This window comes from Lontra canadensis, unplaced genomic scaffold (assembly GCF_010015895.1).
Source record: "Lontra canadensis isolate GAN:19392208 unplaced genomic scaffold, GSC_riverotter_1.0 scaffold50, whole genome shotgun sequence".
NCBI lineage: Eukaryota > Metazoa > Chordata > Mammalia > Carnivora > Mustelidae > Lontra > Lontra canadensis.
This window is the reverse complement of record NW_022631044.1, coordinates 3,816,458-3,841,413: the sequence shown is the minus strand read 5'-3', so window position 1 is coordinate 3,841,413 and position 24,956 is coordinate 3,816,458. Positions and strand designations below refer to the sequence as shown.

Below are 24,956 nucleotides of genomic sequence, written 5' to 3'. Positions count from 1 at the left end.
TCATTCTTTTCCATTGCATCATACTATATTGCAATAATGTACCCTCGTGTACTTATCTGTTCTCTAAGTCACAGACATTTTTTTTTTAACTTTTTGCTGTTATAAACAAAGTTGCAGTCAACATTCCTGTCTCCCCGCAAGGGTGGTGGTCAAAAGCAAGAATTTCTGATACACAACTAGGGATCTAATTGCTAGGTCTTATGGTGTGTGAATGTATAACTTCATGAGACATGATTTCCTTGTTCTCCAAAGGGGCTGTGCTAATTTTCATTGCTTTATAAGCAATTTTCATTGCTTTCAGTGCTTTATAAGAGTTCTCGTTGATTCTCAACACCTTGTATGATCCTTCAACTTGTCTTTTCAAATAGATTGTGCCTACCTATGACTTGTGGGTTGGATAATCTGGTGTCAACATACATGGTATACTCTCCCATCACCAGCCCAATATTGCTTCAAAGTGTGAGAGGAAAGTCTTATCTTTGGAGAAAACTACACTTTCCACCAGCTTATACTAAAGAAATATGGTCTGACCAAAAAGAAGATGCTTGCCTATCATCTCCCCTAGGGCTGTCTGCTTTTGGCTTCCATCCAAGAAGGTGATTCTGGGCTCCACAGTCTCTGTTGCACAGGACTTGGCAGAGCACCATTTTATCCTATGCCCCTACAAACATCCATTGTGTTCAGTGGAACTGGGCTCAAGTACATCAGCCTGGCTCTTTTAGATAAGCTATAAGCACCCAGAAAGATTTATTGAACTAAGAGGAGCATGGAACGGAAGGTTCTCATAGGGGAAAGTAATATATTTGGGAAACCCTGAATACAGAACCCACTTTCCACCACTCCCATCTCCTGCAGAGTATGGCTCAGCTGGGGAAAAGGTTTAGTGATGGGAAAGTCTTACAGAGATTTGTTTCAAAAACAAAGTGGTACCATAGGAAACTGCCTGGTGAAAACCACTGCATGAGTGAGTAACCAACCAAAACAGAGTTGTGTAAAGAGCAGCTTGTTTGGACAAATTCATCACATTGCCCTGTGATTAAACCATCACTCCTGTCCTGTATTCCAGCTTAGGCTTCAACCCTTGGAAATTCCCTGATGGTCTCCTCTTAGTGAACTTCACTTACTGGTCTGCACTAGACCCTGTGCCACATTGTGGACTGCTCCTGTCTACCAATTGTGACCTTTCCAGTTCCCAGCAGATGCCCAGGATCTGTTTCTGCTCCCTACATAAAGTGAGATATCTCATTCTGAGCTGGAAGGGAGCTGGTAGATCTTCTTTTTTTATATTGAGAAATTTTTTTTTCATTTTTATACTTGAGAAATCTAAAGTTGGCATCCCTAGGAAGTGGCAGAATTAAGATTTAATCCAAGTCATCTTCTTCCAAAGGCCATACTGCCTTCATTAGCATCAACTTCATGGGAAGAATGAATTATAAAATAGTGTGGGTGTTGAGAATATGGGAATGGGTGGGGGAGGGGTCTGAGGGAATTCTAGGGCACTCCAATCTTCTAGAAGAGAAGGAAAAGTCCACACTGAAATATGAGAAAGAACAAATGAGGGAGATGGAGAGTGCGTGTCATACTGGAAATCAAGAAAAGAAAGCATTTTAACTTGAGGATGAGGCTAACTATGTTGAGTAAGATGAAGCCAGAGAGGTGACTATTGGGTTGGCAATGTGGAGATGGTTGGGGACCAGCAGAGATGTGAAAACAAAGGTCAGAGCAGAATGGGTTAGAAGGTGAAGACTTCCAATATTAAAATGAGAGGTAAAGATATTTTTTTACCCTTTCTTTCACATAAAAGCACCCCCAAACCAGGAGAATGTGAAACAAAACCACAAAGCCTATCTTTGAGGAAACTAAGGAATATTTAAGCCATAAGAACACTATATGAGTGAGGATGGAAAGAGGAGAAGAGGAGCAAATGATGTAAGCAGTGTGGAGAGAAGTAAAATAGAATCCTATAGAAGGAGATGCTGAGAAGAAACAAGCCTGTAGCCTAGCAAAACCCTGGAAAGGTCAAAACCTAGCACTGCCAGATACTGCAGAAGACAAGGAAGGGCTAACAGGGTGAAAACTAGAATATCATTAAGTTTATCTGAGGATGAGGTAATTGGTGATGGGCATTAAGAAGAACACTTGCTGTAACAAGCACTGGTGTTATATACAGCTGATGAATCACTAAATTCTACCCCGAAATTAATAATACACTATATGTTAACTAACTTGAATTTAAATAAAACCAAAAAATTAAATTGAACTTTTAAAAAGACTTTATCTGAGGAACTGTTCAACCTCAGAACCACCTGCCTCCCACCACATCTGAAAATTACTCCTCCAGTTCCACCAGAGAAGAGAAGTACGAGGATGGTTTCAGAGTCACACACACTAGGCGTGGGAGATTATGGAGATAACTGCATCAAAAATGTGGCTGCTTCCAGCCTTCCTCCTTGTCAATTCCAGAATAACACTTAAGGAAAGAGTTTGGAAATTTGTTTTCTGTAGAAATAAATACTTCTGGGTGGGGGAGGGCGGAAATGTCCATACACTGATATTCAGGGGTCCCCAACAAAAAAGCCTGTTGACAAAAGCTGGTCATCCACCAGTTGGCATACCCCACCATGCATGCACAGCTTGAAACAAGTCTTTCTGTCTCACTCATTCACTATGAACAACCAAAGATCACTCTACATTTGAAGAAAGTCTCCATGGAAAGACAGGGAAGTGGGATACAAGTACTGTTTCAAGAAGTTGTGTTGTAAAGAGAAATGTAAACAAATTGGTCAATAGCTAGAGGGAGATGTGGGGTCACAGAGGATTTGTTTTTTTAAGATGAGAGATTATATGCTGGTATTCAGCCTCTCATATTTTTCTTCCTGACTTAAAACAAATGTGTAGTCACAAATATTTAGAAAAAGGCTTTATAGTAATTCTGCTTCTGGTTAGGATGTAGAGGAATGTGAAAAACCTCCATTTCCATGGTCAAGCAGAAAAGTCCCAACAAAATAAAATCCATATGTTTCTATGGAGTTAACAAACATACAGGAAGAACTGGTGAACTGAATTAGAGAGAAATAAGCCCTTTATAGCTGAGCAGAGGTCTATAGAAACTTCCACACTTGGTGGTGGATATGGCCCAGGTATGGGCAAAAGTAGGGTAACCCTGGAGAGAGACTTTTCAGGGATTAGGAAAAGTGAGCTGAACCTCAGTCAATACTGTGTGCCAGAGGGATGGATTATTGGAAGGAAATGAAAAAGAAATGTCTTCTGACAACTCTCCCCCTCACCTGCACCTCTGCATTTTTCCCAAGAAAGTATCAGTGAAACAGTTGCTGAAAAGTGAAGAAAAATTGCATAATGCTGTATATGGATCACTGTGGGGCTTGGATTCTGGAGTTCTACCAGGGTTGAATCCAAAGACAAGCAAAAATGACTGAAGCTGCTCCCACTTCCCTCCCAACTCAAAAACCAAAAAGATCACAAAGGCAGGGCAGGGCAGAAGTCTGAGAATTAGGCTAATGACAGGGAACAGAGTCTAATTAAAGCTGTAACCCAGCCCAAACTCAACCTAACTCAAGGAGGAATCTAAGTAAGCAGCCCCCACCCCACTCTCAGCTCCCAAAGATAAAAGGCTTATGAACAAAATAAGTCAACATTGTACCCAAGTTTCCGCTGCTTTTTTTTTTTTAAACAATGTCTGAAATGTCTGAAACACAAATGAAAAGAAAATGAGGCATGGGGGAAAAAAACAGGAAAATGTGACCCATAATCAAGAAAAAAACACAGTAATAGAAGCAAATCACAGATCATTCGATGGTTGGAATTACCAGACAGGGATTTAAAGCAGCGTTTATAAATATGTTAAAGAATTTATAGGAAAATGTAGTACATTGGAGACACAGGATATCAGAAAGAAGAAGAACAACAACAAAGACAACTCTAAAGAACCAAGTGAAAACTATGGAACTGAAATACAGTATCTATAGAAAAGGGATTGATGAACTTAAAAGCAAGTTAATAGAAATCGTCCAAACTGAAAGAGACAGAAAAGTGATCAGGGGGCAGAGGAGGGAGCAAAATCAGCCCTTATGATTTGTGGGATAATAGCAAGTGGTCTAGTATATGTATAATTGGAATACTGAACATGGCATTCTGCAGACAGATCCAAAACCCTCAGAGAACTCCAAACAGGAGGAATACAAAGAAAAACATCATCTAAGTGCAAAGTAGTTGAATTTCTGAAAACCAGAATAAAGAGATAGTCTTAAAACATAGGGAGAAGGGAAAAGCCATATTACAAACAGAGAAACAACAGTGGAAATCACTTACTTTTCATCAGAATAAAAAGACATGCAACCCAGAAGACAACAGAGTGATTTTTTTATGAAGATGTAAGGAAATAAAGACAACTTAGAATTCTATATCCAGTGAAAATATCCTTAAAATTGCAGGCAAAAATTAAGACATTTTGGTGGGGTGGGGGAACACTGAGGAAGTCATCCCCTGCAAACCTACAATACAAAAAAAAAAAAAAAAAAAAAGAACAACTGCTAAAGGAATTCTTCAGGCTAAAGGAAAATGATAACCAGATGTAAACTAGATCTAAAAAAAAAAAAGGAGGAATAAGAGAAATGATAAATTTTTTTTAATTTTGCAAAAAGATGATTGCTTAAGACATATAATAACTGCATTTTGGAGTTTATTACATATATAAAAGAATATCTGACAATAGCATAAAGGATGAGGGGATATATGGAAGTAGACTATTAAAGCATTCTTTCATTATATGAGAAGTGGCACAGTATTAACAGTAGCCTGTGTTAAAATAAAGATGAATTCTATAATCCATAGAGCAATTGGTAGAGAGAGGATGTTACTACAGATTCTACAGATGTTAAAAGATAATGAAGAAATATTATAAACAACATCTGGAAAGAAGTTCAGCAATACATAAGAAATGAATAAATATCTGGACATATTACCATATATGAATTATAGCTCACTAAAAAAAATTATATATAAAAAAGGATCTTTGGTTCAGCTTGCATATCAATATCATTAATCATGTTGGCCTATCCCTAAGTAAAGGTCCCAGAGAGGCTATGATTTATATACATTATCAACGAATGATTAGAATTGGCTGTGAAACATCAAGACTCCAAAAGTAACCATGAAAGGTCTTTAATTAGTCTATGATCTTTTGTTCTTTTCACTCCATGTTTTTGGTAGCCAGCATCTGGAGCCGTAAGGCCATCTGGAAATGTTGTAAATGCAGCATTAGCGGTAGTAAGATGTGATGTGTGTTTACAATATAAGTTGAGACTCCAAAGCCAATAACTGCTGGACATTTGAGAAAAGTCCAAGTCCACAGAATTGTGGACTTTTACTAAGCAACAAGAAGTCGACAATGTAGAGCTGATGATGTTCTGGGCTGGTAGTGGAGATTGTTTTATAGACTGAAAATGTGGTAGACACTGCATAACCCCAAGGAGGATTTTGCAGTGGGAACATCACGAAGGTGCTTAGGAGAAAAAGCCTATTGAATGAAGTGCTTCTTGACATGCTTATGTGTGTCCATCTTTTAATGTTTCCATGAGCAAATACTATCAAAATGTCACATCACAACCAGAATCCCAGAAAGTAATCTTCATGAAGTATGGGGAAATTCCCAGGGCCACAGAAAGTCCAGCAGACATTGTGACTGATTCTCCCACCCCCTACCCTACAAACCAGTGCAGGGCTGGGGGCATGGTGCACGCTCAGTAAATCATTGCAGAAATGAATGGATGGCTGCACGCATGCATCCATACTGCAGTCATTTATTCAACAGCAAATTATCTTACTCTGTGCCCATCGTTAAGTCTTGCAGGGATTATACAAGAAACACAGGACATGTGGCCTGGAGACCCTTTACTTCTATGTGCGAACACTGGCAGACATGTGAAACGACCAAGGAAAACAGGAGGTTCCTTAATAGGAGCCACTCCGTAGGATTCCCGCCTCTCTCATTTCCCAGGATAACATTTCCCTCTCTCATTCCCAGAAGATAACATTTCATTTGGTAATAACCAAGTCCTCAGAGAGGTCCTTATCAACCCCTTTAAAAGATCTTTCTCCCAGTTTTCTTCCATTCCTAAAAGAGCATAAGTGGGAAAAAAAAAAAAAAAGGCCCCTATTAATAGTTCTATTGTCCCAGAATTAAAAGAGACCCACCATTCCCATGAAACCATCTGTTCTGTTGGCTTAGATACTGTGGGTGCTTAAAGAAGGAGCAGGGAGTAGGGAGGTGGGGCCAGAAGTCATTTGATCTTTCCACCAAGAAGGGTGGTGTGTGGGGAGGTCGTGATCACTGCTCGGGACTGGTGAATTCTTATCTTGCCAGAAAGACATTTTCCAAAACAGCCTTTGCTTGTTCTGGTACCAAAAGAATAGAAAGCCCAAGAAAATACTTATAAAGAAAAGGAAATAGGCTTAGCGAAAATACCCCAGTTCCCAGACTTTACTTGGCAGAGAAAAAATACAGTGGGGCCAAGGAACCTTCTCCACACCCCCAACATGCCTTTTTTAACCCTCTTTTTTTAAGCTTCAGTCTTAACACCAGATTCCAATTTTAGTGTTGCCCAAGTGCCCCAAACTTTGCAAAGATAATGCCGCATTTGCTTTTCTTTTTCACATTTACGTTTAATGTCCAATCTCTTCTCACCTAATTGTCAGAAGTTAGCCCCCATCTCTTCAGTGCCCCCAGCTATTCTGAAGTGTTCCATATGCCACCCCTGTGTACTCAGGAACAAACCCCCATTTTCCTATCCCAACCTCAGTCCCATATCCCAGCCTCACCCTTTTGCCACCTTATCACTGTCCTTACCCTCTTGAAACTGCTGACCGGCAGGGCAATGCTGCCCTCTGGCAGGGGACTGATAATGCCACCTTCTCCCTTCCCGGTGGTGGCAGTGGTGAGGGACATGGCTTTCATCTTTATCCCTCCTTCTAATGCACAGATATATACAGTTTCTTATCACCAAATGACAGAGTTAAAATTAAACTATGCCTTTTGTTAGGATTTATTGAAATAGCCAGGGCAATAGAAAGAGGTACAATACAGAGAATGGCTTCTAACCACCACATGGGGACAGATCTAGGATCAGTTATCAAGTCAGCTTCTGCCTGGCCTCCCTCCACATGGCCAAGTAAAGCTCATCCCTGCCCCCAAGACTGACTTCTTCCTAGGATGATTAACTTCTTCAGTAAATAGTCATTGAATGTTTTTTCTGCCCCATGCACTATAGTAGGGACAGAAGATATAGTGGGGACAGAAACAGACAAGGCCCAGCCCTCATGGAGTTTAGAGTCTCAAACTGGTGAGGGGTAGCTAAGCAAATCATTATATAATCAAATGTTATTAGTTCAGAGTTGTTGGGTGCCATGAGAAAGTCTAATTGAGGGAGTTAGTCTGAAGAGGGGAAGTCAAATAAGGCTACTTTGAGCAATTGATATTTAAGGTTGGGACTGAAAAGCTGGGTAAGAATTAGCCCAGTGAAGAGCTAGGCAATGGTTTCCCCAGTCCACAGACAACAATGATTGCAGGTGTGAGGGGCCTGTTGGAGAAAGTTGCTTGGGAAGACCAGGGGGGCTCAAGAAAGGAGAGTGGGGGCAGAGTGGTACAGATGAGGCTGGACAGGTAGGCAGAGGAACCATCCCATGTAGGCACTGGAAGGCTTGGCAAGGGTTTCAGATTTACACCAAGTGTAATCAACTGCTATTGAAGGGTTTGGAGCAGCGGTGTGAGTGGCATGTTTTATTCTGTATTTTAAGAACATTGTAACGGCCATGTGGAGAATGAATGGAAGAAGGGAAAGAGGACAGTCATAAGATAGGAGTGACTGTCTTAGTGGTCTAAGCAAGAGACAATGATGGCTTAGACCGTGGCATTGGCAGAAGAGAGAGAAGTAGTCAATTTCACGGATGTCTAGAGCAGAACTGATAGACTCAATGACAGATTAGGTAGGGGGAGCAGGAGGAGAGAGGAGAGTGAAAGTGGAGGGGCCAAGAAGGCTTCCTGTTTCTGGCTTGGGCAGCTGGGCACATGGTCTGATATCTGGGCGCCGATACAAAAGCAGACCATAGTCAGAACATTTCCCAAAGTCTGAGTTACCTGGTTTTAATATTCCACGAGAGAAGCATCAGCAACCCAGGCCAGGGAAAGGCTCGGCAAACCCATTCTGTTTGTCTTTTAAAAAAACTTACAGGGCACTTGGGTGGCTCAGTCATTAAGTGTCTGCCTTAGGCTCAGGTCATGTTCCCAGGGTCCTGGGATCAAGCCCCACATCGGGTTCCCTGCTCAGTGGGAAGCCTATTTCTCCCTCTCCCACTCCCCCTACTTGTGTTCCTTCTCTCACTATGTCTCTCTCTGTCAAATAAATAAATAAAATCTTTCAAAAATTAAAAAAAAAATTTACAACAACTTGGCAATCCAGCCTCACCCATGGCCATGACATCGTATCAGTTTTAGCAGAAAGTTAATTTTGCACTAGGTTTCCTCCCCAAGTAATTGCCAGGATAAGACAGTAATGAATTTTCTTCATTCATTCAAAGAGAAACAATTTATCATAGTGATGGAGAACAGGGCCTCTGGGTTTCAAGTTCACCCTCTGCCACTTAGTAGTTGAGAGACATTGGGCAAGTTCCTTAACCACCCTGTGACTCAGTTGCCTTATCTGGGAAATGGACCTAACTGTATATCTACCTCAAAGACCTTTCATAAGATATAAGTGACTTAATTATCAGTGGTGTATTTCTAACAGGGCTTGGTACATAGTGAATACTCTGACAGTGTTAGAAATTAATACCATCATTCCTCATTAAGCAAGTGTTACTGAAACCTCCCACTTCTCCAGCACTGATCTATGTAAGGAGAATCCTGGGCAGGGTAGAGAGGCACTTTTTAGTCAGCCCCATTTGATTTCAAGTCTCTGCTCTCCTGTGTAATGTCTTTGAACCACATTTTCTCGCCTGAGGCATGAGAGCAATAAAGCTCACCTTGAGCAGTTACTTGGAATATAAAATCAGAAATCCTTGAGCAGGGCCTTGTACATAGTGGAAGCTCAATAAATGGGACGGTCTTTACTTACTCAAAAAAAGCTTCCCTTCCTAATTTAAATAGTGCATCTCCACCTCTGTCACTAAAGACACCCCAGTGAGAGAAAGGTAATGACACACCCTTTCATAGGCTTACAGATTATGAATACAGTTAATGTTTCTTCAGAAAATAGCTTTTTTTGCCCTTTGGTCATGGTATGGAGCTACTTAAAAGACAAAATATGGATGTGGGCATCTTAATCCCGGAGAAAATGTCCTCCAAAGGTTGTTTTAGGTCCCCAGACCATCCACATTTCCCATCACCAGTTGGATCCTTTCCCAGTCCCATAACCCACTTCCTCTTCCTGCCCCTCCCCTACCACCTTGAGCAACCAGAGTGAGAAAACATGAACACCAGCGCACAGAAAACACTCCCGGTTGTCCTGGAAAGCATTGATTGCCTGAGCTTTTATTTTCAAAGCTGACTACACGGCTTCCTTCCACGCATCCTTGTGGGTGGCACAGTTTGCTCCCGACTCCTGCCCCTCCCACCTTCAGTCCCTGTGGTGGCCTTGGGCCCTTGGTGCTCTTCTCTTTCTGGCTCACGTGAACTGTTTGCGTCTTGATATAAAGTTGCCTGAGTTGTCATGTCTTCCCCTCTGGAGCGGTTGCCTTTTAGGACTCATTTCTAATGTAGAATGAAAACTTTGTTCTCTTGAGGGGTGAGTGGTGGATATTCCTGCAAAAGGGTCCCTTCACCTGAGATTTCATTCATCGTCCCCTATGACTGACCCTGAACGGATAATGTGCTATAAAGACTTTCCCTCTAATAGGCTTTTGGGGGACCGTGGGGGGACTATGGCAGGATCCACAAAAAAAAAGTTTAATGTATACGTCTTTCCACAGCAACATGTGAAATGCTCTAATAGGACTAACACCGTGTCTTTGGATTTCAGAGAGCAGATCCGTCAGGGCCTAGAAGAACTCCAGAAGGTCCTGCCAGGAGGAGACACTTACATGCATGAAGGATTTGAAAGGGTAATTTTAAAATTGTTTCCAACCCCAAAGTGTGATAGGGAAACATCAACATAAGGATGGCCGATGAGATAAGACACACGGAACCGAACAACCCCCGAAAGCAAAAAAGCAAAAACAAATTTCCCACAAGCTTGGGCACTGATAACTCTATCCCAGAGAAGGAATTTCCTCGCTCCTTCCCTGATGCCGATAAAGGGCTTGTTAGCTAATGCTTGGCTGACGCTCCTGAATCGTGACTCACGCAAGCCCCCCGGCCTTTCCAAGGTAAACTTTTCTATAGGGTGCATGAGTATCCAGACGGAATGTCAGTGACTTCAGTTATAAGGAAAACAGGCCCTAGTCTGTGAGAAGTAAAGCATGGATCCATGTTCACAAGTACGTTAGGTAAATGTCAAGGTAACTTTACTTGAAGGCCATGCATTGATACCTGAACAAAGCGTAGGTGGCTTACATAAAGACTCATGACTGAGGGGCGCCTGGGTGGCTCAGTGGGTTGAGCCTCTGCCTTCGGCTCAGGTCATGATCTTGGGGTCCTGGGATCGAGCCCCACGTCAAGCTCTCTGCTCAGTGGAGAGCCTGCTTCCCCCTCTCTCTCCGCCTGCCTCTCTGCCTCCTTGTGATCTCTGTCTGTCAAATAAATAAATAAAATCTTAAAAAAAAAAAAAAAAAAAAAGACTCATGACTGAGCCGGCCTTTGTGGTAGCCCCAGAGCCCACGGTCCCCTATGGTATTTCGAGCAGCACACAGTGGCTCTAGGTCTGATGTCTCTTCCGTGTGTTTTTCAGGCCAGCGAGCAGATTTATTATGAAAACAGTCAAGGTAAGACCATAATACAAATTATCAAACTTTTTTTTTTCTGTGTTGGCTCCTGAAAAAGTGCCTCAGTAATTTCACATGATAAAAGATAAATGCGACGTTGTCCATAATCCTCCACACCTCATCACAGGGAAGAAATGGATAGCAAGACGACACATACCTGGCCAAATTCTACTGTCCTGTTGATGCCCAGAAAAGGTTACATAAAAATAATGAGGAACCTATTATGGGCCACAGTCTGTAATGTCCGTGAACAGCTTTGCATGTTGAATTCATTAAATTAATAAGTACTTGGGTAGGTTAATAAAGTCTTGGATATTCTTGTCAAATTTAATTATTTTTGTCCTTCTCCAAGCTCTAATCCTCTTCATTACTATAATTGGATATGATATTAAGATTAAGATACCAGTGTGGCTTAAAGTTGGCTTGATTTAAATGAAAAAAATATATATACAATATACTTAATCTATAGAAAATATACTTTTTATTTTAATTTTAGCTGTTACTACTATTACTACAGTGTCTTTCATGGATCGCCTTTCTTTATCGGAGGCAAATCTTTTGAAAGAGATTCAGTATTACGGTGGGGATTTTTCTCTCAGGCCTGTAGAGGTGTCTGCTTCCTATTTCCCCCTCAACTGTGATAAACAGAACAGATCCAATATTGACACTAAGCTCATTCATATAAACCAACCATCAGCCATGTTACTACAAGTCTAAAAATCACTGGAAGAATTCTAGTAGACTTTTCCAGCTGGTCTAATATCATGTTGACTGTTTCTCCTTGTCCAGTTCTTCAAGGGGTGATTGGTATGGTCAGCTGCAGCCTGTGGGAAAGACTCCCGAACAGCACATGTGGTAGAGTTTCCCCCCAGGCCTTAACCTCAGTCCCACGGACTGTTAATGGAAAATCCTAGAAGTTTGATTCACCGGAGCTACTCCCAGCTATCAGTCCAGTGGCCATTCCAGCAGGCTTGGCCATTTTATTGAGAGAAGACTGAGAAACTCACAAACAAATCCTACTCCCCCCCAGAGTCTGTCCCCACAGATGATGCATTCTTCTTCTTCGTGCTGGAGGTGCTTCTAGTCCCAAACAAAAATTTGTTGGTTCTCATAATATGGACCTCGGGTGGTTGAGCTTATGAGACATCAACCCCCAGGACTGAGAGGGGGTTTCCCTGAGTGCGGCAAGATGGATTGAGTGGGTCTGTGTTGTGTTGAGCAGGATACAGGACGGCCAGCGTCATCATTGCTTTGACCGATGGGGAACTCCATGAAGATCTCTTTTTCTATTCAGAGAGGGAGGTAAGCGATGGCCTGGCCTGTGTCTAACACAGACATGGAAATAGGGCTCCTTCCTCCTGAAATGGGCTGCACTCTTCCTACCCAGACAACATGATAGGTGTTCTTCCTAAAACCTCTGGGTAAAATAGTATTTCATATGTAAAAAATAATAATATTTTTTTTTAAAGTGAACTCTCATATCTTACACACAATCGATGTTTTTCCCCTTTCAAAATATTTGCCTGTTACTCCGTGTTTTAAGGGTTAAAAGTTGCTCACCATGACTTGATTGAAAACACTATATTTACCTAGCAGTTTTGAAATACTGTATATCACGTTTAAACAAAAATGTTGGTGCCATTTTTCCTCCGTTTCTGCCAAAAACAGGAGGGGAAAGAATTACTCGAAATATGCAAGAGCCAGTCTTGTCAAAACATATTAATCATTAAGGTTCTCACTTTGAGAATCAAAGTTGAATATTAATTGGTAGCAAAGTAAAGTGTAATCCCTCCTATAGTATTTCTCCTTCCTTTTCTTTATGTTCTCAAAAAGTCCTCCTTAGAGCAAATGAGAGAATTCTCTCTAAATGAAGCTTCCAGTTTGTATAAAGAGTTTCAGAAAGAGAAGTTTATTCAGGAACTGAGAATTAATGTTTATATTTAGGAAACCCTTTCTTTTCTAGTCTGAGATTTGAGCCACATGTATAATTGGCCCAAGAAACCAGTTCACCATTACTGACAAAGTGACAAAGGCTCCTTCGAGCCAAGTTAGAGAGAAACACAATAAGGAAAAAGATAGACAGTGAGGAAGGAGATGCTGGCCTCTGGGGGAGGAGTTAATCAGAGCATGACCCTTATTTCAAGCTCTTGACTATTATTTGATTTAAATCCAGGTCCCTTGGCATTCATTTATTCATTCATTCATTCATTCGGTGTTAACTGAGAGCTCCGCACATGCTGGACACTTTGCCTAATACTAGGGAAACAAGTGGAGAAGATACGTCTACTGCCCTCATGGTGCTTACCATGTGAGGATGTAGTGATGCTTTTTGAAGCCTCTGCTGGCAAAGGGTGTGAGGAAATGATGTAGGTAAACATACTACTTCTCCCCTACCCGTAATTAGTACAAAATACCATTTGCAATGGAAACACACAAGTAAATGTGACAGACCCTGCCTGAGCATTTGGAAAATAATATATTCTCATATTCTAAAGTTGAAACTAACGATACAGTGGGAACACAGAAGGGCTTATTTTAGGTCCTGAACAACAGTCAAATAAAGTAAAAACCCTAATAAGGAAATAACTGAATATGAAATAAATGATGGATGTCAGAGGCTTAAAATATGGGTTAGTAGAAAAGAATTTTAGGTATGGCATGTACAAACTTGGAAAAATATTTGGAGTGCCAGGGCCAAGAGAAGGAGGCTTTCTGAAAAAGAAAGATAAAGCTCAAGATACATAAAGAAATTAGTCTTTCCATTTTTATCCTATATAAAGCCCAAATAGAGGGAAAGATTCAGATAAATTATTACAGATAAGGCTAGAGATAAACTGTGTCTAAATTTTGTTTTATTCTTAAAGCAGCAAGTGATATTTTTTAAATGAAAGGAAAAATATATATGTTTCTGTTTCTTCTAAAATTCAGTGTTTCAAGAATGTTTCAGTCACACATGGGTTTGAATACTAAAGCCAGGGGTGGAGGAGGAACACAATTCAGATCAATATGCATACACTGAGCACCTACTATGTGTCTATTGTCAATTATTTATTAAGCACCTACTGTATATTCCAATGATTTCCAACTTTTATTTTCTATTCTGAAACACAGAAGAACCTGGAAATAAGACATCAGAGCCTTTAATAAATCAAATATTAAGATCAAGCCAAAACATGGGTGTTATTCATTATGTTGCTCTCTCGATAATTGTAGAGATGGTCATGGGTTCACTTACTCAAATATAGACTGTAATTCTCAGACCATTAAACAGGTATACTCTATGGGAATGAAAAAGGCCTTATTCACAAAGGGTGCTGACATTTATAAGCATCGTGTTGTTCCAGGCCTTGTATGAGGAGCTCTGAGTATGTTATCTCATTGGATCCCCAAACACTTTACAGAGCAAAGCCAAACCTAGGTCTATTGAGTTCCAAAGGCCACATCCTTTCTATTATACCATGCTGTTATTACAAAGAAAGAAAAGTGTGCCATAAAAATTCTTCAGAGGAATGGAATAATTATTTCCCCAGAATATATTTTTGAGATTATTTTTATTTTAGAGAGAGAACAAGCAGGAGATGAGCTGGGGAGAGAGAGAGAAGGGAAAGCATCCTGAGCAGACTCTGTGCTGATCATGGAGTCTAATGCAGGGCTTGATCTCAGCACCCTGAGATCATGACCTGAGCCAAAATCAAGAGCTAGGTGCTGAACCGGCTGAGCCACCCAGGAGCACCCACACCAAGAATATTTAATAGACTTAGCCTAGCTTGCCATTCCCTTTTCCTCCCCTCATCTTTCAAATCCCTTCATCAAGACTCTACTTCTAACACTTTCTCAACCCATCCCGTTAGGCTACTCACTCCCCTCATGTCCCTCATGCATCATGGTAGAATGTGCTGTTTACTGGAGAGTGAGCTCCTCAGGAACAGGGATTGCCCTCTCCATTGTGGTACGTGGTGCATAGTAGGTGCTCAATAAATACCCGATCGTGGAAGTTAGTCTGGTTCCTCCAAAAGGAGTATATTTGCCATTTCTCTGTCTAATGGCTGTTCTCCATTGACCCAGGCTAACAGATCTCGAGATCTTGGTGCCATTGTTTACTGTGTCGGTGTGAAGGATTTCAATGAAACACAGGTATGGATTTCCTCAGGTTTGGGAGCTTGTGAATGATAGAGAACACGTGTATTCAGTGCAGCAGCACAAACACCCCTTAACTAGGTTATTTTTCCATAAATGTTGAGCAAGCAAGAATTATTAGGCGTGTAAGGTACAAGAAGCCAAAACCATGCACTTGGGGGTGGTGAATGCAGACTATCCAGGTGGTATCTTCCTTGGTTAACTTTCTTGGTAGATGTTTAAATTGCCAAGGCATCAAAAGAGATCTGAATAAAATTAAGAAACTTGTTGGTTGTTTTCTTCTTAATTTAATGAATCTAATTTTGCTTAAATCTCAAACATCCCTCTTCTCCTATTAGAAATTCAGTGCATTTTCAATACAAAAAATAAATATAGTTGGCCCTTGGTGCCAGGGATAGGGATATCAGCCCTCCTACACAGTCAAAAACCCCTGGACAGCTTTTGACTCCCAAAAAACTGAACTACTAACAGCCTACTGTTGGCTGGAAATAACATAAACAGTTGATTAACATGTATTTTGTATGTTATATGCCTTATATACTGTATTCTTATAACAAAGTAAGCCAGAAAAAAGAAAATGTTACTAAGAAAATCATAAGGTAGAGAAAATACATTTACAGTATTTTACTGTATTTATTGAAAAAAATTCACATGTAGGTGGACCTGCTCAGGTCAAACCCATGTTATTCAAGGGTCGCGCATACTTGGCAAGTGGGCAAAAAATATGTACAAGTATAGATATGCAAATTGTGAAATTTTGCTAACAACCTATATAAATGTTCCTCAATGTAGGTCATCATTTCTTTTTGTTTTAATGACATGGGACAATTCTTATGATACCTTATTAGGTGAATAAAATTGGGTTACAAAAACGTGGGAATAGTCTGAGTCCACTTTTAAAATAAATGTGTGTATTTGAGTAGGGAAAGTATGAAAGACTACATAGTATATCAGATTAATAAGAGAAAAATGGTAGGTGGGTGATGGATGGATAGATGACAGATAGATGTATAGATAGATAGATAGACATACAGATAGATGAGTAACTTTTTCTCTTTTTAACCCTCCTGGGTGTTCTGAAACTTCCCATTGGTTATGTGTTACTTTTGCAAGCAGGGTAGGTCGTGGCACTGACCATGACTGTGACAGTCCCAGAACTATGGATTCGGACCAGAAAAGCCCACAGGTCAGACTCTTCTTTCTCCTGTCCTCTCCTCCATAAAGCAAGAGAGCGAAACTAATTGCTCTCCTCAGGGAGCAATTTGGGCGAAAGTTAAGGGGCTCCATTCATTGGCCTCGCCCAATACCAAAACTTATACTTATTTTTAAAGTGACTCTGAAAGGAAACCTGAGTCTGTTCGATTCAAATACAGTTGCCAACAGAAATTTGAGTGAATGGGAGAAAAATGAGCCAATGGCCTGCCCCCAGATCCATAAATACATCAACCCAGGCCAAATGTTCATCTAGCAGAGCAATCTTACCTCTGCTCCAAGGAGAAAAGTATTAAAACAAATGTAAAAGCTGGACCCGCCCTCTAGGCCTACTCCAGAGAGGTCACTGGTAAGCTCATTATTACTGAGGGCTTTTCAGTGAGGCCCAAGCCCTCTGGTTCCTCTGTGTTCTAAAGGTCGATGGAGTCCCCTGGACTCCCCCATTCTGTGCAGCCAAGCCTGACCCATCTCCATGTGTGTTTGTGTGTTTGCTCTGTTCTCAGCTGGCCCGGATTGCAGACAGCAAGGACCATGTGTTTCCTGTGAATGACGGTTTTCAGGCTCTGCAAGGCATCATCCACTCAGTGAGTAGAGCACTTCCTCTAAAACTGGACATTGGGTACTCTCTGTCCCCCACCAATCCACTAAAAATTCTCTAGTCCCCTCCCCCTAAGGCTGGTGTTCTCTGCTTGCGACAGCATTCCTTTGTCTCTCTTTGTTATCTTTCATGTCCCACTTCTCCCTCCTTGCCTTCCACATATGTTTCTTTCTTTGTTCTCCTGGGCCAGTTTTGCCCCACAAGGTAAATTTAAAATGGAAGGGACCTTGCTCTGGCAGCAAGCCAAACTCCAGATGGTTCCAGCTCTCATACTGGAAACACTGGCTGATGGTGTGCACCTGACCTCAGCTTTTCCAACCATGACTGAATGCAAGTTTCCTTCTAGAACACTGGCAGGCTCTAACTTTATCTCTTGACCATCAGAGGGGCTTTCAACCAGTGGTTCTTTACCAAGGCTGCCTACTGAGGTCATCTGGAGCAGAATTTTTAAGACCTTCCCAGAGGACTTTACTGGAACACAGCTTTAGACCTATAGTCCCCAAATAGGAGGAAATCACTGTTTTTCAGGGTTTGCGGTCAGCCATTCCTTCTTTCCATCCAGCCTGGGTTGAATGAAACAATCCCTCACATACAAATGGTTTTTTTAGTCCCCCCCTTTCCTGTAAGTGAACAGGATCGGCCTCTCTTCTTCACCCTCCATACGTAGGCCAGATCCTTGGTCCAGCCAGCATATTGGATGACGCTGGTCTTTATTTTATTTTATTTTATTTTATTTTATTTTATTTTATTTTATTGGTGCTGGTCTTTAAAGTCCCAGCCAGAAGGCCAGTATGTGTGCTGCACCTATGATGAAATCCAGAAGCACTGTCTCCTCTACCTTTAGGTTTTGTGATTAGGCAGATGGCCAACAGTTTCTCCAGTGGAAGCTCACCAGGCCCCTGACTCAGGGTCCAGGATGCGAAGTCAGAGCTCAGAAGGTCACTGTCCCCTTCAGATGTCAAGGGGGTCTTAATCCAGGGGTTTCCAGCCAGACCTAGGATCTGCCCAGCTCCCCCAGTCTGACCCAGGAAACCTCCAGTGTGGCTGTACTTTCATGCCCCCTCTCACTCCCTCTAAGCTTTGCTGAGAACTCCTGCAGGGTGAGAAGAACTTTGGAGCTGGTCATCCCAGAATTTAAATGCTGGTCTGATGACTTACCATTTATAGATCCTTGGATGAGTTATCTCACTTGTTTCCTTATCTGTAAGAAGGTATTGATAGTAAGACTTATATCACCAGCCTGTTTGAGGATTATAAGAGATAACACTGGTGAAATTACTGAATATTTTTCCAGGTACATGATAGGTACTCAAGACATAGGAATTACCTCCTCTTTCACTTTCCTTTCCAATCATATAATGGACATTAGTGTCAGTTTCCTCCAATCCTCTAGATTTTCTTGAATATACTTAAAAATCACCTGGGAACCTTACTTAAAATACCAGTTCCCAGGCCTTATCCCCAGAGAGTCTATTATAGACAGTATGAGATGGTGCCTAGGAATCTGTCTTTTAAATCTGTTGTGTTTTTGGTTTTGTTTTTTTTTAATGCCCCAGGCACACTTTCAGAATATGATATATGTGACCTTCAGTTTCAGAGTTGTGAAAAATAATCTCACCTCAGTTTAGGAACTCCTACCTTAAATATGTCCAGACTCAAAAGGTGTTTATTTACGAGGAACAGAAACCAACTCAAACTGCTTTCACCAGAGAGTGGAAATTATTGAGAGAGAATTATCAGTCCCAATACTAGATCCCCAGGTGAGGGACCTTTGTTCCAAATAACGTCTGGGATCAGTGTGGCCTACTTGACAACATAAGCAACAAGAACTGCAGGGAACATAGAAAGCAATACCCAAATGGTGCAAAACATGATTCAGGACTGATCATGAAGCTCAGAGGTAGATTTCTTTGGGTTAGAGCCTTTATAAGAGAGTGGGACATGAAATCCATGAAAGACTCGGGAGGAGTGATGGGTAGCATCAGGGAAGAGATGACATGACCCCAGCCCAAAAGCTGGAACAGGGAAAAGCATACTCTGAGGACAATAGCAATAATGCCTATCTGTCTGGGGGGAGAGTTTGGTGAAAACTCAAGAGTGATAAGAAACAAGCCTAGACATTTGTTTGGAACCAGACTGATAAGGGCCTTGAAGGGGTTTTGATTCCAACTTCGTGGGTGTAATCACTGAAACATTTGGAACATCTAACAAGTGATAGTTGAGAAGAGAATCAGATGGTGGTGTCCACATACATAGGAAGAAAAATGGAGGGGGTCTAGAGGCATGAGCCTACTGCTGCATGAGTGCACAGTCTTGCCTTCAGATGGCCGATTCTGAACAGGGACGACTCTTACCTGTTCCAAGATCCTTAGGAGCCAGGTACCCACATCATCCAAGAGGCAGTTCCTACGCAAATAATCAGAATCATTTTATCTGCAGAAACCAGTGTTGTCCTTGAATATTTCTATCTTAGCAACTCACCCAAGCTTGATGTGAGGCCCCCCAAGATGTTTAGAAAGCTCTTCCCACCCCCAAATGGAACTAACTCCAAAGATGTCTAAGGAATTTCAGCAAAATGGTCTCCCAAAAACTGGGAAAAAAATAATAATTTGAGAGTCCTGTCTCCAAACTTGAGCTGAATGATAACAGTCTTAGGAGATTTTATCTGAGAGTTATGCTTGTGGTTGCGATCCTTCCAGCACTTGAAACCCATGTTTATGGCAGTTGTTAATTCATTTGCTTGGACAGAGAAGCAGGGACAAGCACAGCAGGGTTCATCTTTCTCAAGTCAGACAGAAATAATTATGACCTAAAGTTGGCTATTTTTAAGAAGTAGGTTCATTTCTCCTCTGGATACTGAAAAGAAAGCTCTTGTTTTTTTCGCCCGCCATCTGAAGCATCTTTTCCAGCTTGTTCCCACGGATGTTGTTTTGTGGCTGGTGATTTTCTCATAATAAAACAGGACTGGGCTTAATTATCCCAAATAGGAGTACGGAGCAGCTCTCAACAAGCTCAGATGGTTCGTCAGGTTTTCAGCCCATAGTGACCTTATGTTTAAATCCCAAATCAAGATGCGGGAGCGAACATTTGCTCTTTTATCCAGTGCTCACTGGAAACCTTACATACAAACCTTGCTATTCAGCTACAAGTAAAGTGATGGAGACCCTGGCCTGGTGGAGGTTATAGTCTCATGGGAGGGACACATAAAAATGAGTAAATAAATAGATAATTAAAACTGTGATAAATGGTACAAAAGTGGCAACCAACTACCAAGATTAAGAGTAAAGAGATTGACACAGAGTTCAGGCCCCTTTGCAGACATGACCTGAAGAAGGAAATCAGACCATCCACTGGAAGAGCATGGACAGAACATTCTTGGCAGCGAGCAGCCCTGTGACGGAGCATAGCAGAATGAAGGAAGAGCACCACCGAAGTGGGGAATGGCAGAAGATGACGTCAGGAGGCAAGCAAAGGCTTGGCCTGGAAGGCTCTTTTACTCGAAGAATGGTGGGAACCTATAGCCAGATACAAAGTCTGGCCATAGAACAAGGACGCTTGAAATTCAGGCTCTCGGGGAATGGAGAATTGTGCACTTGATCTGTTTCTCCTCCAGGTAACAAATCCATAAACCCTCAGTATCAATAATCATGTTGGCCCAAAGAAGAAAAATCACATTGACTTGTGGACCATCTTCTATCCACCAACATTTCTGCTAGGCTCTGCCACAACCACGGTCTCCAGAAGGTCTTATCCCAGTGTTCCAGGTGAGGAAGCTGGGGTGCAGGCCCCTCAGAGAGACTGCTCTAGTCTTTCTACTCGTAATGGTCAAGTGGGGAATTTGAACCGAGACCTGGTTCCCGAGATCCTCTTCTTTGCATAGTACTCGGCCGAGAATGTCTGAGGAAATGGAAAATCACGGCTGGTTGTCCAGGGCCTGGATTCAGCAAATCCCAGAATTCTCTGCTTCCACAAACTGGTTCCTGTGTTTTGGTCTTTTCACACTGTTCCCCAGCCCTCCGTAGTCTAAGGGAGAAGTACTTATGTGTTGCATTTGTATAATGCATTATTTTTCATGGCGTTCTCATTGTTTCCCATTTCAGTCTCAGCAGCAGGACATAGGGAAAAGGCAGAAAGAAATCAACACCTGTGTGGGACACCTGCGTGGCTTAGTCGGTGAAGCACCTCTTGATTTTGGCTCAGGCCCTGATCTTAGGGTCGTGAGATCAAGCCGGGCATCAGGCTCTGTACCCAGGGCAGACTCTGCTTGAGATTCCCTCTCTCCCTCTGCGCCCCCCACCCTGCCAACTCCCACCCACTTGCTCTCTCTCAATAAATAAACAGAATCTCAAAAAGAAAGAAAGAAAGAACTCAACCACTGTAGATTACAGCTGTATTTGGGACCAAATGTTGTTCTTTGATCCCGATGAATATAATCCCATTTTAGCATCATAACAACCCTATGAAGAAAATGAAGAAAGTATTCCTATTTTACAGATGAAGAAACTGAGCCTCAGGGAAACTTCCTGAGAGCACACGACTATAAGGGGTGACCCTGGGCCTGTGCTTTCTCCTACCTCTAGTTCCATAGGAAGGTAAAAATAATAAAAGCTACCATATCCTGAGTCCTGAGGTTCTGGGCTGTGCAGATCATTCTACGTGGGTGTCTCATTGGTGTCTCATGACCGCTCTTTAGTGTGGATATTGTCATCCCTTCTACAGAAGTAGGTACCCTAAGGACAGAGATCCATTAGCTTGTCCAAGGCCACATGGCAGGGAGCGGCGATCTGGAATAGACTTCACTGGGTCGCTGATGCCCACGATGGGAATGACCATGGTGCTCTACTCAATGATGTGGGGAGGCCAGGAAGCAGCTCCATTTCAGAGAAGGAGACCCTGGAACCAAAAGTGTGAAGTGGCTCGATGCCGTTCACATAGGTACAGCAGAGGTAAAGCCAAAGCCCATGTGGTCTGCCCTCTGGGTGCCCAGTGGGTGGGCAGAGGAGCTCTTTGCCTGTCACTACTAAGTGGGGAGCACATCTGCAAATACTGATTTCCGCTCGGGAGATGAAGTTTCCTCACCAGGAGAAGCTGGCAGCTTCACACATGCTGAAAAGAACATCTTTTCCTTCCACACATGCTCAAGAACTCTGCCCCTGAGGACAGAATTTCTCCTTGCTTTTGCAGAATACTGTTGAGAAATTATAAGACAGACTTTGGGTGGTTGAAAGATTGTAGCCCTTAAAGCCAGTAAAACTGTAAAGGAAGAAACTATCCCTTCGCCTTCCCTTCTTGTGGCTTCTTCGGGGAATTTCCACTGACCACAGCTGGTAAGGGTAGCGCCAGCCCTCAAGCAAAAATATGAAGCAAAGGTCCAGCAAGTCTCCTGGGTCTTTGTTTGCCTTTGCAAAAGTGCTGCAGCCAGTGAAACGAGAACCTGCATGAGGGCTGGATTCAGATACCACGGACGTCGGTCTGCAACTTTGAATCCCAACACTTGGCCTGGTTACCGTGATGCCAACTCCTCCCCACAGCGGTCCCCACTTTGTGTGCAGTCGAGGGCGGTACCTGGAGGCAGGCACACAGTCTCCGAGAAGGAGAGCCCAGTGGCTGGCACCAATGCACGTCCCTCTAGGAGTAATTCCCTGGAATAAATATTTCAGCCTGCATTGGGCTTCCTATTAAGCAAGGGTAAAGCAGAATTCCACGTGTTTGATCAACAATAAACAAGTATCAAACACACAACTATATTTGCAAGGATTTCTCACGAGTTTGGGCATGAACATCCTCGTTATCAAGGAAGCTGTAAGATCAGTGAAACTGAAGGATAAATCCATTCCATGGTGTATATAAAATTGCTTTATTTATGAAAACCCGATTCTGTGCTGATTGCTCCTTTTCCCTCATGGGAACTGGAAGACCTGTACCCCCTCGTGTGGCCCAGGTCCTAAAAAAGCTATGACAAAAGGCAAAGCCCATCTTCCAGGCCTCCCCTTCCACCTACTCTTCCAAGGCACCTCCAGGAACTGCTAAGGGCTACCCTCCAATCAAAATCCACATCATGTTCTCACAGTCCTGGAATCCCTGACTTTACTGAACTAACCTCTTTTCCAGAGCCAGCAGAGCAGGAGGCCCCACTCATAGCAGCAGCCCTCCTCGTCAGGCAGGCTGGTTTGTGATTGGAAGGAGGGGGTTTCTCTTCCTTGGCCCATCTGGATCCTGTCTCAAAGCCTCTCTGGACCTCCAGCCCCTGCTGAGTCCTCTCTTCTCCTTGGAGTCCGCCCTGGTCTCCCCTCCACCTTGAACTCTCCCTGCCTTGAACCCCAGTGGCACTAACTGTTGGCATCATTTGCTTGGCACGTGGGTCTTTTTCATGCTCTCTGCCGTTCCTCCTGGTCAGATGCTAAACAGCACCGTCAGAGAGACTGCCACATGTGTTATGTTCTTCATGGTGTCCCATGCGATGCTTTGCACACTCACTCATGATGAAGCCGCCCAGAGACCTGCGTAGCATTCGTGACCCACACTGCATGACAAATGGGCAGCTCTGTGGCTCTGTTTCTGGTCGAATCCCCTCGGCCCTTCCCCCACCTTCTCTTCCAAGATTGTATCTATAGACAATGGCATTTGGGGCTCCAATCACATTAGCAAGGCTGCTTACAGCATATAAATAGAATCAACTATAGTTTCTGTAGTGAGCTAGAAACTCTTTTTAAAAAACATTGGCCTCTGCGATTATTAATTAGCTTCAGACTTTACAAACGTTTGGGCCATTTCAATTAAGCTATTATTTCTGTTTGGCTTATTGAAGAGTCCAGATGTGATAAAAATCCCCATAGCTTCACGAGGCGACCAAGGTCGCCGAGGGGCATGAACAGTTACTCCGCAGGTCACCCCCACTCCTTCCTTCGGCTCCTCCTCCTACCTAAGACCCACTGGAAAGACCCACTGGAAAAGCAACAGGAATTTGGAACTAAATCCAGTGAAATGCTGCAGGGTTCAGCTCTCAAGGAGGGCGGCTGACTTCGCCAATATTCTGGAGGTCGACATGCTCGTCTTACTAAATAAACCACGTTTCGGAGTTCACGGCCATCTGAGCTTTCCTTCTGAAAACAGGAGAGGAAAGTGGCTTAGTGGAAAAAAAATGAATTTCCTCAGTTTCAGGACCTTGTTTGTCCTAGGCTCCTTCACAGGAGACTCAGTGAGCGAGAACCAAACTGAGGGAAGAGTTGTGTTAATTTAAGTGAGCTGGCTCACCTCCTCCATCCGCACCCCAGACAGAAACATTTGCACTTAAAAAAAAAAAAAAAGAGGTCGACCTAAAAAGAAAGAAAGAAAGAAAGAAAGAAAGAAAGAAAGAAAGAAAGAAAGAAAGAAAGAAAGAAACCCTTGCATATTTGGGGGGTAAACTCTATTGTCCAAAATTCAGTAAACGTCTTAAACTGTTTCTTGCATCTTAGAGTATCTGTTTGGTGTAATATATGAGTATACATAAAATCGTACATGAATGCTGGACAGATGACGGTATAATAGTAGATTTTTATTTTAAATTCAGATTCAGTGGAACTGACATGGATCTAGGATAATATCCATAGTTAACGATAGCTGTGCCTATTGGTTTAAAGTGTGGAATGGAATTTAGTTAGGAAAGGTGACTCTCTTTTTTTAAAAAAAAACACTTTGTTCGAGATCTGGGGTGTCTGGGTGGCTCTGTTGGTTAGGCAGCTGACTCTTGGTTTTGGCTCAGGTCATGATCTCAGGATCAAGAGATCAAGCCCCAGGTCAGGCTCCATGCTGGGTGCGGAGCCTGCTTGGAATTCTCTCTAATCCTCTCCCTCTACCCCTCTCCCTGCCACTTGCAATCTCACTCTCTTAAAAAAATAAAAATAAAATTAAAATAAAAATAAATTAAAATAAATAAATAAAAATAAACACTTTGTTAGGAATCAACTAAAGTCAAAATTCTTGGAGACAACATCACCACTCCTGAAGGCATGGATGACATAGTTGTATGTCCCAAGCTGGCAAGCATTTTATAAAAGCAGTGGTCCCCAGGCTTATCCAATGTGCATTCTATCAG

The 24,956-nt window shown here is 42.3% G+C and overlaps 1 protein-coding gene across 1 annotated transcript in view; it reads left to right on the top strand.

Annotated features, from left to right (window-relative positions):
* The window catches only part of ANTXR1 (ANTXR cell adhesion molecule 1), a 210,337-nt gene that overhangs the window by 43,108 nt on the left and 142,273 nt on the right, over positions 1-24,956 (top strand). Inside the window, exons 4-8 of the mRNA XM_032873745.1 lie at positions 10,032-10,113; positions 10,899-10,932; positions 12,155-12,234; positions 14,998-15,066; positions 16,785-16,865. Coding sequence (XP_032729636.1) covers positions 10,032-10,113; positions 10,899-10,932; positions 12,155-12,234; positions 14,998-15,066; positions 16,785-16,865 — 346 coding nt within the window. The remainder of the gene's footprint in view (positions 1-10,031; positions 10,114-10,898; positions 10,933-12,154; positions 12,235-14,997; positions 15,067-16,784; positions 16,866-24,956) is intronic.